This window comes from Centroberyx affinis, unplaced genomic scaffold, assembly GCF_046629955.1.
Source record: "Centroberyx affinis isolate AG114_WGS23_722 - 3 ecotype Tasmania unplaced genomic scaffold, CSIRO-AGI_Caff_v1 ptg001271l_1, whole genome shotgun sequence".
NCBI lineage: Eukaryota > Metazoa > Chordata > Actinopteri > Beryciformes > Berycidae > Centroberyx > Centroberyx affinis.
The window spans coordinates 129,394-144,409 of record NW_027279780.1 but is presented as its reverse complement, the minus strand read 5'-3'; the positions used below and the strand labels follow the sequence as shown (position 1 = coordinate 144,409).

General features: G+C 41.4%; 1 protein-coding gene across 1 annotated transcript in view; it reads left to right on the top strand.

Annotated features, from left to right (window-relative positions):
* Nucleotides 1-15,016, top strand: part of cpne7 (copine VII) — a 36,448-nt gene that overhangs the window by 7,670 nt on the left and 13,762 nt on the right. Inside the window, exons 4-10 of the mRNA XM_071525126.1 lie at nt 923-997; nt 5,229-5,312; nt 5,416-5,505; nt 5,784-5,882; nt 6,102-6,188; nt 7,076-7,135; nt 11,000-11,133. Of these exons, the coding sequence (XP_071381227.1) occupies nt 923-997; nt 5,229-5,312; nt 5,416-5,505; nt 5,784-5,882; nt 6,102-6,188; nt 7,076-7,135; nt 11,000-11,133 (629 nt within the window). The remainder of the gene's footprint in view (nt 1-922; nt 998-5,228; nt 5,313-5,415; nt 5,506-5,783; nt 5,883-6,101; nt 6,189-7,075; nt 7,136-10,999; nt 11,134-15,016) is intronic.

The window sequence follows — 15,016 nt, the reverse complement described above, 5'->3', positions numbered from 1 at the left end:
TTCAGAATAATGGATGTAGTTTGTACAGTTAGTGTGAACCATTATAATGGCTGACAGTGATTTCTGAAATCCCAAAACGTGGTCAGCTATCTGGGGAAAACCTTGCTAAATATGGTGTAACTAAAGCATAAACAATTTGTTTTGAATATTGGGTTATAATGAAGAGATTTACATATGATGTGAAGTGTGAACCTCCACCGTCATTCTCTGGAGACTTCATGTGCAATCTCATGTGATAACATCTGTCAAAAAGATTGTATTTATACTGCCAGGTCTCAATTGCAATCTCAACATGGGCTTTTTTAAGCTTTAGGGTTTGTTTGTTTTCCTGAAATATCAATGTAATTGTCCTCTCAAACATGACATAATTCTTGGCCCAAATAAGGGATTCCAGATCCAGCCCCCTTTCAGTCTAATGTGAAAATGAATAGTAAAATGATTGCCTTTAAGTCCAATGCTAATATTGACTATTTTTTGCTTTCAGAGGTTCCTCTTATGCATTTCTTTATTTGTTGAGGTGGATTCTGATGGTTTTTAAGCTGCAATGAGAAAAAATTAATCGCATAGCCATACTTAGCATTTCAGCATTTTGTGGCTTTCTGAAGCGAGTATAGCGCAACATCTGCACCATATGTTAACAAAATAGTTAAAAATTCATTAACACAGTAAGATATGTAATTAATTCATCAAATGTCATTTCTACTTACATTATTCACCCTTTTTAGGAACAGAACGATTACCAAACAGGATCCAAAAATCCCATTCATTTTAATTTCCTGACATGTTTTTCTACTTCCTGTAAATATGCCAGCTCGCCTGCATGGGGAAATGAACAAAATGTTACTGATAAACCATGAGAACAAAATGTCACTGATAAACCATGAGAACAAAATGTTACTGATAAATCCTATTTTATTTTCAGGTGCACGCTGAGGAAATTTCTGGCAACAATGGATATGTGGAGCTCTCCTTCCGTGCCAAGAAGCTGGATGATAAGGTAAGAATATTAGACACTTGCGATGGAGAAACCAACACGGTTCATCCATTTTTTTGTACTAAATATAATTTAGCATTGCACAGACTGCACTCTCTTCCTTCTGCAATGCTAGACAGTGACGTGATGATGTGATACTCGTTCGTATCCTCACAAAGCGCCCACAATGCACCACTGACCCTGAAGTTCTGCAGGTGTCATTTTTTTCAATTTCAACAACACACCATACTCAAACACGTCTATGTTCTTGCTCCCACTCCTTCTTCTCTCTCACATACTGAATTTCTAATAAAATTAATTATATTTCTCGTTACTGCCCCCCTCCCTCTCGCCCCATGTCCTTCAATCCCTCAGTCTCTCTCTCCTCTCACGCTCACTGCCTTTGGCCAAACTGTGATAATCTGCAGTGAAATGGAGATTTTTGTTGTTCATACGTTCCCCAGTCCTTATCTGTCTACCATTTGTGAATTTATGTATTTCAAGCAGTTTGTTTTTGAAAGATAACTTAATCAATCCATCTTTTTGACTGGATTCCAGATTCATCGCACAAAATCACTCATAGAGCAAAGATAGCAAAGACAGACAGTTCAGAATTATGTAACTTCACCATGACAGACAAGGCAAAAAAAAAGGACAACAAAAAAAAAAACATAAAGAGCCCAAAACTGCTTTTGGGTAAAAATGAACGTAATCACATGTGAACTGACCACATGGCCATGTGTGAATTCACACCAGACGAGCGCTAGCCATGGGAAAAAATATGGTTAGCACATGTCACATAGGACTTGTAACCTGCATGTGACAATATGTCTCGCTGGAGCAAATCAAATGTGTTCACATGTGCAACCCATGTGCAGTACATGTGAATCCCATGTAAAACCCATGTGCATTCTCTCAACACAAACAACCCTGAAAATAGAATAAAAATTATAGATTATTTGATAGCCCACAGTTGAGAGAGAGACTGCAAGGACAGGAGAGAGAGGAGGATGCATGCGGTGAGGGTTCCAGACCGGAGTTGATCATTGTCTCTCTTTAAAATATAAGTTCTACAGGTTATTACAAACATGAAGATACAGAGTTTTTTTTATCTTAATCAATTTTGAAACTGTTAAGTATGATGTGTATCTATTTTCATTCCTTCTCATGTGCTTATAGGATTCCACATGTGCTAAATCAGAATCAGAATCAGTTGGGCAAGTTGGAAGTTGGGCAGGGTTTTTGCCATGGTGACATGGTTGAAGTCACCTGAGATTGTGATGAGGGCACTCCGGTGTGGAGTCTGGAGTTGAGCTATGGCGGTGTGAATGACGTTACACGCCGACGTTGGGTTGGCAGAGGGGGGGATGTAAACAGCCACCACAATGACATGTGAAATTTCCCTGGGCAAATAATATGGCCGGGGCAAATAATATGGTTGGGGCAACAAATACGTTCCTTGATCGTAAAGTGACCAGGATTGCACCATTTGTTGTTAACTAGAACAGCAAGCCCCCCACCTTTATGCTTACCGCTCTCGGTGCAATCCCTGTCGGCCTGAACAGTCTGAAAGCCATTGATGGAAACGTTGTATCACATGATTACAGTACCTTCACATTATATGTTCCCCTGGTGACAACATGTCATCACATGTGCTTACATGATTCCACATGTGTAATGTTCATGCTGTCACACACCAAAATATGTACATGTCACATATGATCATAACACCCTCCCGCGATAACATGATATCACATAATATCACTTGTGAAACACATTATCACATGTGGAATTCATGTGTCTTTAAGGCAGAGGCCTGGACATCAGTGACCTTAGCTGCTGCTCCTCTCACACTGTCACGCTTTGCTCAAGGCAAATTTCAATCAACAAGACAGCAGGAGCTCTGTAACATCCATAACTACAGCTGTGATGATCTGAAGCCTGTCCATGTTCTCAGGAGCGTGACATCAAACTTAGTATGCAAGGCTCCTAGGTTGCTCATGATTCGTAGCAATATGGGAAAAAACGTAATAAAGAACAAACTTAAAATTTTCTACAGTATGCAGATTTTAAGACAAACCCACAAGTATTGCTCGCAGCAGAGAGGGGGATCCCATGTAATCCGTTTATTACAGATTGCAATTTAGAGCTACGCTGACAATGACATTGACCCCAGCTATTATGCAGGGGTAATAATGAAAGAACGATGTATTCCCCTGCATGTGATATTTGATTCTAACTGCCATATATCCAATCTACTACTAGCAGTATTAAATTGCTGTCATAATGCTGAAGAACCCAACCACTTCCTTTGTTTCATTGACATGATTGCCACTGAGCTTGCTGCACATACAAATAAATCACTGTAACTCTGTGAATGTTAATTAAATTAAAGCAATAGACGCAACTTACATTACTGTAGAACAGTGGTGTTTAATCATGTTCCCTACCCTAGGCCAGTCCTTTGCAGTAATTAGTTTCTCCTCTCTGGTTGAGGTTGCTAATCAGTGAAATCAGCTGCTGTAGTCTTCGGATGGAATGAAAACCTGCAGACTTTTGGCCCTCAATGGCACATGATTGGACATCAGTACCATAGACAGACACATTGGCTATGTTTACATGCACAGAGATTTCCATCCTTAACCCTGTTACTCAAGTAACCTGGTTTTGGATTGGCGCATGTAAACATCATAACTCGTTTAGAATAACCCGGTTAAGCTCATACTCTGATTACGAGAAACCCAGTGGAGATGCCTGGCTTACTCTTAAACAGGTTACTGTGGCATGTAAACATCTTACTCCTTTCACTTGTGGTGTTCGACATCTGCAACCTCAGTCTCATACAGCGTACATTCTGATGTCAACAAAAACATGGATGGTGGTGAGCAGTGTGTACAATTACTACTACTAGTGCAGGGTCATAATTTCTTCCCCCTGTATTAGAAGTAACCTACTGCTCAGTCAAAGAGGGTAGCTGGCAGCCGCACCATTCATACTTTTTTTTGCTGCTGCACTGTTCTATTTGTGGATTGGACACCACAGGTGAACGGGAATATTGTGCTTATTAGTTTATGCATGGCAACAGGGATACTGGATACTGGGGTATAGCAAATAGCCAGGTTACGCCATGCATTTTGAAAGAGAGCGAGCGAGGGAAAGAGAGAGAGAGAGACAGAGAGAGAGGGGGGGGGGGGCTGATAGGAAAGAGAGATGGTGTAGAGAGCAAATCAGACATGGTGGATGTCAAAAGTTGAAGCAGATTAATTACTATGAATCTGTTTGTCATTGTAATGACTTTAAGGATCCCATTACACTAAGAGGTATGATTTTATTAGTGATCAGGGCTTTTATTTACACCACACATAGATTCTGCCTTCCTTCACAATGGAAATCAACTCTAATCCGCCACTTGGCTGTAACAGCTGTAACAACGGGCCAATAATTAATAGGTGTACACAGCAAACTGTTTCATCAGAGCATATCAATCATACGACATCAGCTGCTTGTGAACAATATCACCTCAAGCTGTTGTATTGAAGGATCTTAGTGTAGACGGTGGTGGGTAAAGGGATTAATGATGAGACAATGATAGGTAGACAATGATTGTGGTTATTCTAATAATTAACACTTATTGTCAGACAGAGACTGAATGTTGACATGCGCTTCTGATCAGTCCATGCTGCTGACGCCACTGGCTAGTGGTTGCCATGACAACAAAAAGGGGATGCTACATCTCTCTTTACTCCTGTCCCTGTGGAGATGTATCTGGCTAATGTGGCGAGAAATGTGGCATTAACTGTCTCATTCTCCATCCACAATCTCCCCCCACCCACCCCACCCTGCCACACACACACACTCACACACACACACACACACGCACACACACACATACACACAAACACACACACACACACACACACACACACACACACACACACACTAATCATGTATTTTCTTCCCTGAAGAATCAATTGACCTAAACAATCAGTGGCTGCTCTGCTCTCAGAAGCCTGTACTTGAGACTCCATGTCAAAATGACTGTTTCACATCCTTTTCCTGACTTGATTTGTCACAGCAGTAAACAAAGGTGGCACATTTTAAGCAGGCAAGCTGTATAAAATTTGCCAGCTGGAGCCTCCATTAATTATTTTTTATAATCTTTCCTATGGGCTTCAGGGACATGTACTTATCTAACATTCATGACCCAATGGGCCATTAGTTTTGATATGACTGACTGTCCTTTCTATTTTTGCAGGATCTCTTCAGTAAGTCAGACCCATTTTTGGAAATATATCGAATTAACGATGATGAAACAGAACAGCTTGTTCACAGAACGGAGGTGAATTCATATCCTCTTCTCTGTCTCAGCTAATCAATTTGCAGCAGCTCTATATGCATTGTTGCCAGTTTACTTCATTTTGAGTGTTTCCCTACTTTAACAGGTGATTAAAAACAACCTGAACCCTGTGTGGGAGCCTTTTAAAGTGTCCCTCATATCCCTGTGCAGCTGTGATGAGGACAGGAAGCTCAAGGTAAGGGACCTTTGGAACCTCTGGGCATATCATGATCTGTAAAACCAGACCAGTATTCAACCAGTCTGATTCAGTTGGAATCAGAAAACAGGGCATCTAAAGAGCCAAACAATGTAAATGTATTACATAGTTGTATAGATGTATGATACATCTATGATGAAATAGAAGGAAATCGGTATACATGAATGAATGAATGAATTAATGCATACTTACTGTACATGCAGTAGATACATACAAACAGACAGAAAGCAGTGAAGACTTTTGTCTGTGTGTCACAGTGCCTAGTCTGGGATTATGACTCCAGGGGGAAGCACGACTTCATTGGCGAGTTCTATGCCACTTTCAGGGAAATGCAGAAAATTTCCAGTGGAAATAAGGTCAGTGAATGACAGAAGGAGCACAGCGGAAGAGTACTACCCAGTCACGTGACCATTTTTCATATGTCTTTCCAATATGCCTCTCATTTTACTCTTGTGAAATCCATCACAGATGGAAAAAAATGTCATGGTGCTTAATAACAGATGAGGAAGATTTATTGCCACGTTCAGAAGTCACAACTCTGTGTTCCTGTCCTTTATTAAACCCGTTTCTTTAAGGTGTCGTGGGATTGTGTGAATCCCAAGTACAAACAGAAGAAGAAAAACTACAAAAATTCAGGAGTTGTCATCCTCAGTGACCTTAAGGTAGGAATCTGAGCAAATATACCACGCTTAACAGAATAGTCAACCATGGAGGGAGTTGCACCAATCAATGTTTTGTTCTTTTATCCACACTATGACACAAGAATAAACAGCCTACAACAACTCATGTAGGAAATCTGAATTAAGTTGAGAATTATTCATCCCCATTTTTCAGTTTTCTCTCACTTCCTCTCTGTGGATAGTTGTCACTGTGTTTTCCAGCTGTATTGTTTGTTCATAGATCAGTAAAAGTAGTTTTCTTTTAATCAATTGCCATGTCTGTCTCAGGCTTTTCTCAGCCTAATGTTCCACTAACCTCTTCAATTTTTATCATTTTATTTGGGTTATGCATGCTTCAGTATCTAGCTGTTTCAGTTTGCAGGTGAAAATCCTGGATGCTTAATCTCACACTGACACTGAGGTCATGAGCAGCTCAATGGAGTACTTAAATTTATTTCCTTTTCTCATTTTATCTTCATAGTAGAGTTCACCTTTTTGTTCAAACTGTTCTTTAGAATTTCAGTTTGGCAGACAAATTACTAGTGATAATGAGTTGATATTGGTAATATGAGTTATCAGTGTGTGTGTGTGTGTGTGTGTGTGTGTATGTTCATGTAAACAATCTTATTTGTTAATTGTCAGTGTCCATCTGAACAAGAACATTGTGTTTTTCATGATTGTTTACACCCAAGACAATTATAGAACAATTTTCACTGATATGACAAGATCCATCACAACATTTTTCTAGTTACCCTTTACAACCAAGGGATTTGTTGAATTAACTCCACTTTAATGACTGGATATTTCTAACACCATCTCTAAGTATTCAACCTCCCATTCAAGCCTCCCCTATGAGATTTTGCCTTAAAGAAATATTATTTTTCTTGCAGCTCCACAGAGTCTATTCCTTCCTAGACTACATCATGGGAGGATGCCAGATTCACTTTACGGTAAGCTTTGCAGGCTGTGTTCAGTGACACTTCACCTTCATTCAGCTTGTAGCAACGCTGGCCCTGAAAAGGTCTATGAATCACCCACTGCAATTAAATTATCTGCATATTAAAGACTGCTTTGGTTAAGGTGTTGTCAAAGATAATATGGCTAGTAGTGGAACCTGCTTGTTATTATTTATTCTGCTGGTCCATGAACAGGCTATATGCAGTCATCCAAAGCTGTGTTGTGATTAAATGTTACATTTTCTAAATGTGAAACATTACACAGTATTCAAGGGGTTTTCATCTGTGAAACTTCCCCCTGATGGTGTTTTGTATGAATTTTTCCATCTACGCTGATAGTTTTCTTGCTGGAGGCAGCTTCTTGGAATGAATTCAAATCTTTCTCCAACTCTGGCCCTTTGGTCTGCCCTCTATGATGCTACCTCTCACTCTCTGACTGGATTACTGAAGCAATGAATATTAATCATGGAGACTGCTGTGGTAGATGCAGTCCCTCATTGTTGCAATAGCTGCTTGGGTATATGTAGGTGCAGTAGCTGCTTGCATCTATGTGGGTGTAAAAACTGCAAGCTCCTACCTCTCAGTATGTATGTATATCATAGCAATAAGGGAAATTTGTAAATGAATCTTTATGAATTAATTAATTGTGGGTAATCATAGGGCCAGTCATACGACTATGTGATATTATATGATAGTGATACGATACAATGTGATGATGATGATAACATGATGACATGCCCACTGCATGTCAACATGTGATGAGCATTTTTTTTTTTTTTGCAATATTTACTATTACTATCACTAGTAGGGGGGTCAACATCTCTTTCCCCGGCATCAAATGTGCATGTAAACAGCTTAACCTAAATAAGACCTTAACTAGAGCATGGGCAATACCTGGGTTACTCTATGCATGTAAATTGTAGTCATTGATAGAGATAGATAAATGTCAGTAATGGGATCAAACCAACCCTTGAAGAATGGTTCTGTAAAGTGGAAGAAAAAAACTGGTTTAAATTGCACTGAAAATGAACATGTGAATTAGCACAAATTGATTGACATATCTTGCATATTTATTTCCCCACTGTGGAATCATTGAAAAATGCTTCCACAACAACATTTTGCCTTTTAGACATTAGGCTTGGGAATTGCCTTTAAACTCCCATGTTATTGCAACCTGAGAGGTTGTCCCAGGGGGGGAATACTTACCAGGTGCCTGAACCACCTCAACTGGCTCCTCTCAATGTGGAGGAGCAGCAGCTCAATACTGAGGTCCTCTTGGATCACTGAACTCCTCACCCTGTCACGAAGAGTGAGGCCAGCCACCCTGCAGAGGAACCTCATCTCAGCTGCCTGTATCCATGATCTCATTCTTTCAGTCACTACCAATAGCTTGTGAAACAAAGATATGGGTTGGGACAAAGACCGACTGGTAAATCAATCTTCTTCAAAGCTTTGCTTTGTGGCTCAAATCTCTCTTTACCACCATGATCCGATACAACACCCACATTACTGCAGCCCCTAACTGGCAATCAATCTCACTCCTTCTTACCCTCACTCATGAATAAGATCCCAAGAATTCCTGAACCTGAACTCCTCCACTTGGGGCAGCTGTGTCTCCCCCCAATCTGGATGCGGCAGGCCACCTTTATCTGGGTGAGAACCATGGCCTCAGACTTGGAGGTGCTGATCCTCATTCCGACTACATCACACTTAGCTGCAAACAGCTACAGTGCATATTGGAGATCATGGTTCCATGAAACCAGAAGGATGAACATCAGAGATGCCACCCTAATGTCACTGAACTGGACACTCTCCAGACCTCGACTGCTCCTTGATATTCTGTCCATGAATATCACAAACAGGAGAGGGGACAAGGCGTGCCCTTGTTGGAGTCTGATGCCCACCTTAAACATGCTTGACTTGATGCCAAGTATGTGAACATTGTGAACACAGCTCTCACTTTGAGTGCACAGGGACCAAATGGTTCATAGCAGTGACCCTGGCACCCCATACTTCAGGTCCAATACCTTGAGGAACACGGTCATAAGCCTTTTCAACATTAGCAAATTCCCATGACCCCTCAAGTATCTGCAAGAGGGTAAAAAAGCTAGTCCACTGTCCACAACCAGGACAGAATCTTCATTGCTCCTCCAGAATCTGAGGTTCGACAATCGGCCGGAGTCTCCTTTCCAGCACCTTGGCATAGGCTTTCCCTAGGAGGCTGAGCAGTGTGATTCCATGATAGTTGGAACACACTGTGCAGTCCGCTTTTTTGAAAACGGGGACCACCACCTCTGTCCGCCATGGAGCACTATTCTCAAAATCCACACTGAAGAGGTGTGTCAACCACAACAGCCCAACAATATCCAGAGCCTTCAGCATTTCAGGACGGCTGTTGTGCACTCCCCGCATCACTGAGGAGTTTTCTGTCTACCCCAGTGACCTCTGCCATGGAGATGGGCTCTGACCCTCTGAATTTTCCAGCTCACCCTCCTGTCTAGAGGGCGTGTCTATCAGCTTTAGGAGTTCCTCAAAATACTCCTTCCACCTTCCGACAATATCCCCAGTTGTGGCCAGCATCTCCCCATCACTGCTGAGAGCAGCCTGCACAATGTCCTGCCTTGCCCTCCTGAGTCACCAAATGGTTTTCAGAACCTCTTGAGGCTGTCTAAAAGTCATCCTCCATAGCCTCTTCAAATTCCTCTCACACCTGGGCTTTTGTTTCTGCAACTGCCGCAGCTGCAGCCTTTCTGGCCTGCTGGTACGGCTCTGCTGAGTCCAAATCCGCTGTGTCAGCCAGGATTGGAAGGCCTCCTCCTTCAACTTGACAGTCTCCCTCACTGCCAGTGTCCACCAGCAGGTTCTTGGCCTGCCGCCATGACAAGCACTGACCACCTTCTGGCCATAGCTCCTTGCAGCTGCTTCCATGACAGAAGTTTTGAACAGGGTCCATTCCAACTGGAGGTGAGAATAGAAATCATTCTGGAGAAAGTCCTCCGCCAGGAGATCCCAGCAAATCCTCATTACACGTTTCGGTCTACTGTGCTTCGCCGGAAGCCTCCCACACCACCTGATCCAACTCACAGTTGACAGTTGACAGCTCAGCCCCTCACTTCACCTCAGTGTCCAGAACATATGGCCTTAGGTCTAATGATATAACTACAAAGTTGACCATTGAGTCCTGGCAGGCTGCACAGAGTCCACTTTGCGCCTCTCACCCTAGACAACTCCTGAGTAGGAGAGACCACCCCCTATCAAGGAGCTGGTTAAACCGACTTCATCTAGCCTAGTTGGTACCTCTGAACCTCAAGCACTAGCCAAGGCTCCTTCCCCCCCAGAGAGGATATGTTTCAAGTTCCAAGGGTCAATCTCCATTGCCTGAAACTGCCATGCCCCTGCGCTTTGCCTGATGGGCATTGCACCCAACTCCTAAACATTGCCTTGCAGGTGGTGATCCCACAAGATAACAGCCCAGTGCTGCTTATTTAGGCTGTGCCCATCCAAGCTACAGGGATCACCCGGTCACCCGGTCCTGGTGTCCCTATTCTGGGCAAGGTTCCTTTAGTTCTTGCTGCATCAGTCATAGGGGTCTTCTTGAATCACTATTTGTCTGGCCCTTCACCAGTTTGTCTTTGGTATCTCTACCAACAACACTGCTCTCAGGGTCACTGAGGCACACAAACCCCTCCATCACAATAGGATTACGACTCTAGGAGTGACTTGTAATATCATAAGTAGCCAGGTAATAATCACTGCAAGGAGCCTTGTTAGGATAGAAGGACACCTTTATTAATTATAAGATGTAGATTGTTTTCCTAATCATTGTTATTGTGTGTACTGTGTGATTCTATTTATCAGGTGGCCATTGACTTCACAGCCTCTAATGGGGACCCCAGGAACAGCTGCTCGTTGCACTACATCAACCCTTACCAGCCCAACGAGTACCTGAAGGCTCTGATCGCAGTGGGGGAGATCTGTCAGGACTATGATAGGTTTGTCAATCTTTCATTTCTCAGTAAAAGCTCTTAGGTATCTACAGGACTTGTCAATCTCTCCTCTTGCAAATGGAACTGTAGATTGCTCCTTGCATTCCATTTTGTCGGGATGTCTCATATTGAAATGAGGCACTCCATCTGATTTCCAGCAATAGGACTGTAATAGAAATTGTCGAGCACTGAAACAGAATGTGGGAGAATTCTGAGTTATTATTTTCAGTTTGTAATAAAGCTGATCAACCCCTCTACCTCCCATGCATTTCATCTCTGAAATGTATTTTGCATTTTGACTTACCTGTAATTTTAGTGTAATAAGCCTCAAATCGCCAAACAAGCTGCCATTCTGTACACACAAATACAGTCTTGTTTATTGTTTATTGTAAATACAGTTTGTTCCTGAGAAAATTAGAGCAAGCAAATTTGCCTCTACAGGCATTAGCTATGCATAAGGCTAATCTAGAGGTCTAGGAGCTGGGTTGCAGCAGTCATTACAACATTATGATCCATAAAGCCCCTGCTGTCACAGGGCTAAAAATATTTTTGCATGAGATTGCAAAAAGTATTAGTGTTGTTAGTATGGATCTGTTACCCATACTTCACACATTCAAAAGTCTCATTGCTCACAATTCCAACTGTGGTAGCACTCTCTCCTGTAGATAACCCAATGATATTCTATTTCCTCCCAGCATCTAGTACAGTACTGATCCTCCTTCTTAGCTTGCATGGGCTCATTACCCTGAACTGCAGATGAACAGATGCAGAGATAGGGGCTAACTTCAGGATAGCAGGCACTCGAAACAGAAGTGGGAGGCATAGTGGCTGGAGAAATAGCTGCAGGGTGTAGAATCTGAGTTAAGGTCAGAGGACGGCTATATGCAGCTTTCCACGGTTGGTTTGAGGACTCATTAAAGCCATAAGGAGAAGAGAGAGATGTTATTTGAATGAAGTCATATTTTTGCTGTGAATTCATATTGCCTGCATATCTAAATACTGCATTGCATGCTATAGTTTCCAGGTTTTTGTTTTAGTCAATTTTTTTCTTTAAAATCACTGATTCAATATTTGTATACAAATATTGATAAAATTACAAATTGTTGTTACAAAAGTAATTATTGGTTATTGGGAGCAGACTTGGAGGAACTTGTTAATTAGTGGGAAATTATTTATAATGTGATTTATAATGTGATATAATGTGTTTTAGAGAAAAAGATCCTCTCATCTGTCGAAACTAAGCCAAATGAGGATTAACACTCTGACTCTTGATTTATGCAGATCCTCCTATTGAATATCAGGGGAGCACTGTCTGGCTAATTATAGCATCCAAGAGATAACACTGGAGACACTGAAAACCTGCCTGAAAATTAGCAGCTGATCCATGTAGCTACATCATTTTGGTGTTTACATGGATATATAAGAGCTTCATACATGCGAACATGCCTCTGGGTGAGCAAGTGTGGGCAGTCCTTCCCTCATAAGTCAGAATTGTTATTGAGGTGCAAAACGTGGGCAAGCAAACCTTTAGCCTTTAGTGAATATCAGGTGATGTGGGATTCTCGAGTCCTTGCAGAGGAGTGCATTATGGAGCTAGAGTGACTAGTTTTGTCTGTGTGGGCAGAGGCTCATTTACCCTACTGAGAGGGCTATTATACTGGGCACATCCACACTAGTGGGCTCACTGTGCCTTCTCATATGTGCTGACGAAGTGAGAAAACAAGGACCACTATGTACCTTGCAGCAAAATCCATATGCTGAAAATGACCATCTTGTCAATAGTCCAGTCTCTCCTCTTCTTTGGGCTGAAGGTGCCACATTGAGTGGAAGCCATGTAGCTGATCACCTCAGCGGTCTAGGATGTGTTAAATCTATACTCATAACAGCTGGAGTTCAGGGACTTTATATATATATAAAGCTTCAGAAAATGCTGTCTTTGGAGTTTGGAGGTCTCTTAAGACCTTGAATGAGTTTCACCGAGAAATCCATTCATAAAGGTTCCCAGACCAACTTCAGTAAGGTTGTAAGACGCTTATCTGTCTTGCTAGAGATAAGAGGAATACCTCACAATGGGAGTGGGTGAGCATGAATAATTCCCTCCCCAAAAATGAATTTCATTAAAGGATCTCTCTCAAAATTGGTAAGGCTTTTAACAGTGCAGCAATATACCTAAAGTATCTATATCTTTTTGTAATATCAAAAACAGAAATTGAGTTTGTGTTTTTGTTAGTTATTGTATCCCTGCAATATGCCCCCATGCATTTGGATTCCCGGCTATGGTTCCTGTTATCTAACAAGTACAAATTCTGCATGAGCATTTGTTAACTAAATTGCTGTTTATTTGAATGTGATCTCAGCACTCTGACTTGCTAGTTGATCAGTTGCCTTAATCTCTTCTGTGGAGAATACAGTATTGTTGGGTGACTTGGCATGAAGTTAATGTCAGCAACTGAACCATAGCTTATAGGATATTGCATACATGCATAGAAGCACTGCTTATACTACAGTGTGTTTTATTAGTTGTTTGGGACAGAGCACTTCAATAAGAGCTGGGCTCTGTGTGTTTGTCAGTGTTAACAGAGTCTGATGATGCGTCTGTGTGTCTGTGAGGATGTACACACAGGATTAGCCCCAATGAGATGCTAGATGGCATTGAGATTAGTGTACAAACATGTGAATTTTTACTGTTGCTCTATGCCACTCCAATAATGCATAACCCCAAGCACCTAAGAAGTGCAAGTGTACTTAAAAAAAATAAAATAAAATGCACAAGTATGTGTTTCTTACAATCATAAATAGATTTACATATACATGTCTTTCACCATATATCTGTACTGTATTCCATGCAAACTAATCACGTCAAGCACTATTATCATTCCCGGTTCTTGAGCAATTTGCCTGTGTGTGTTGCATAAGTGTGCTTAACTAGAGAAATGACAATGTATGCACTATATGTACCTTGTATTGGTGTCCTCATATTCAGCTGACCATATAATGGAACCGGCAGGGTTAGAGAGCTGGCCCATATCTGAAAGGTCAAGGTTCAAGTGTTCTTATGCAAGACACAGAACCCCTACACACTCACCCATTGTAAGTATAGTATATGGATAAGAGCTAAATGTCTAAAATGTAAATCTAACTTTATCTATCCAAACTCCTTAGGAATGGAGGTCATTCATGTTGCACACAGTAGCTTAAACTTGTATGTTAGAACAAATGAAAGGTCAGGGTGGTGAGAGTCAAGATAAGGAGTAAGGCCCACATTCAAGTGGATGAGAGTTATTTTGAAGGAAATAGATGGATAATGTGTTTAAAAAATGTAAATATTGAAGCTGAGCTTGGACCAATGTCTTCTTAAAGTTCACTTTGAAATCTGTTAGGACTGTTATGTCAGTGGCAGAACCTGTTGGACAATATAAACGGTGAAATTGTTTGCAAAATTGCAACTGGAGTGTTCACAGTGCTTAATTTGTAAATGATGAGGTCCCACCAAGGGGTCGGTGTTCCCGTGAGTCGGTGTGGAGGGAAAAGGTTCCGGAACATATCAAGACAATTGCGCATTGGAGGCACGGTGGTGCTCAGTGCAGCCATATAGCTACTGTAGAGCTAACAGCCTAAACATTTCTAAATGACCGACTATATGACCTTAGAGCTCCGACTACTGGGGACCTATAACAATATTTGATTATTGCATAGGCTACATAATACTCGTTTTTACAAACCTGCCCTTCAAGTAGTGCACTAAAGATATAACTGCACTGTGCACAACATAAAAATGCCCACATAGGCTACTATGAGACATCCTAATCATACATAAAGGAAACTGCAATGACTTCAACCATTTACCAGAGAAATTCTGGTTCGAGTAGTTACGCATCAATATTCAATA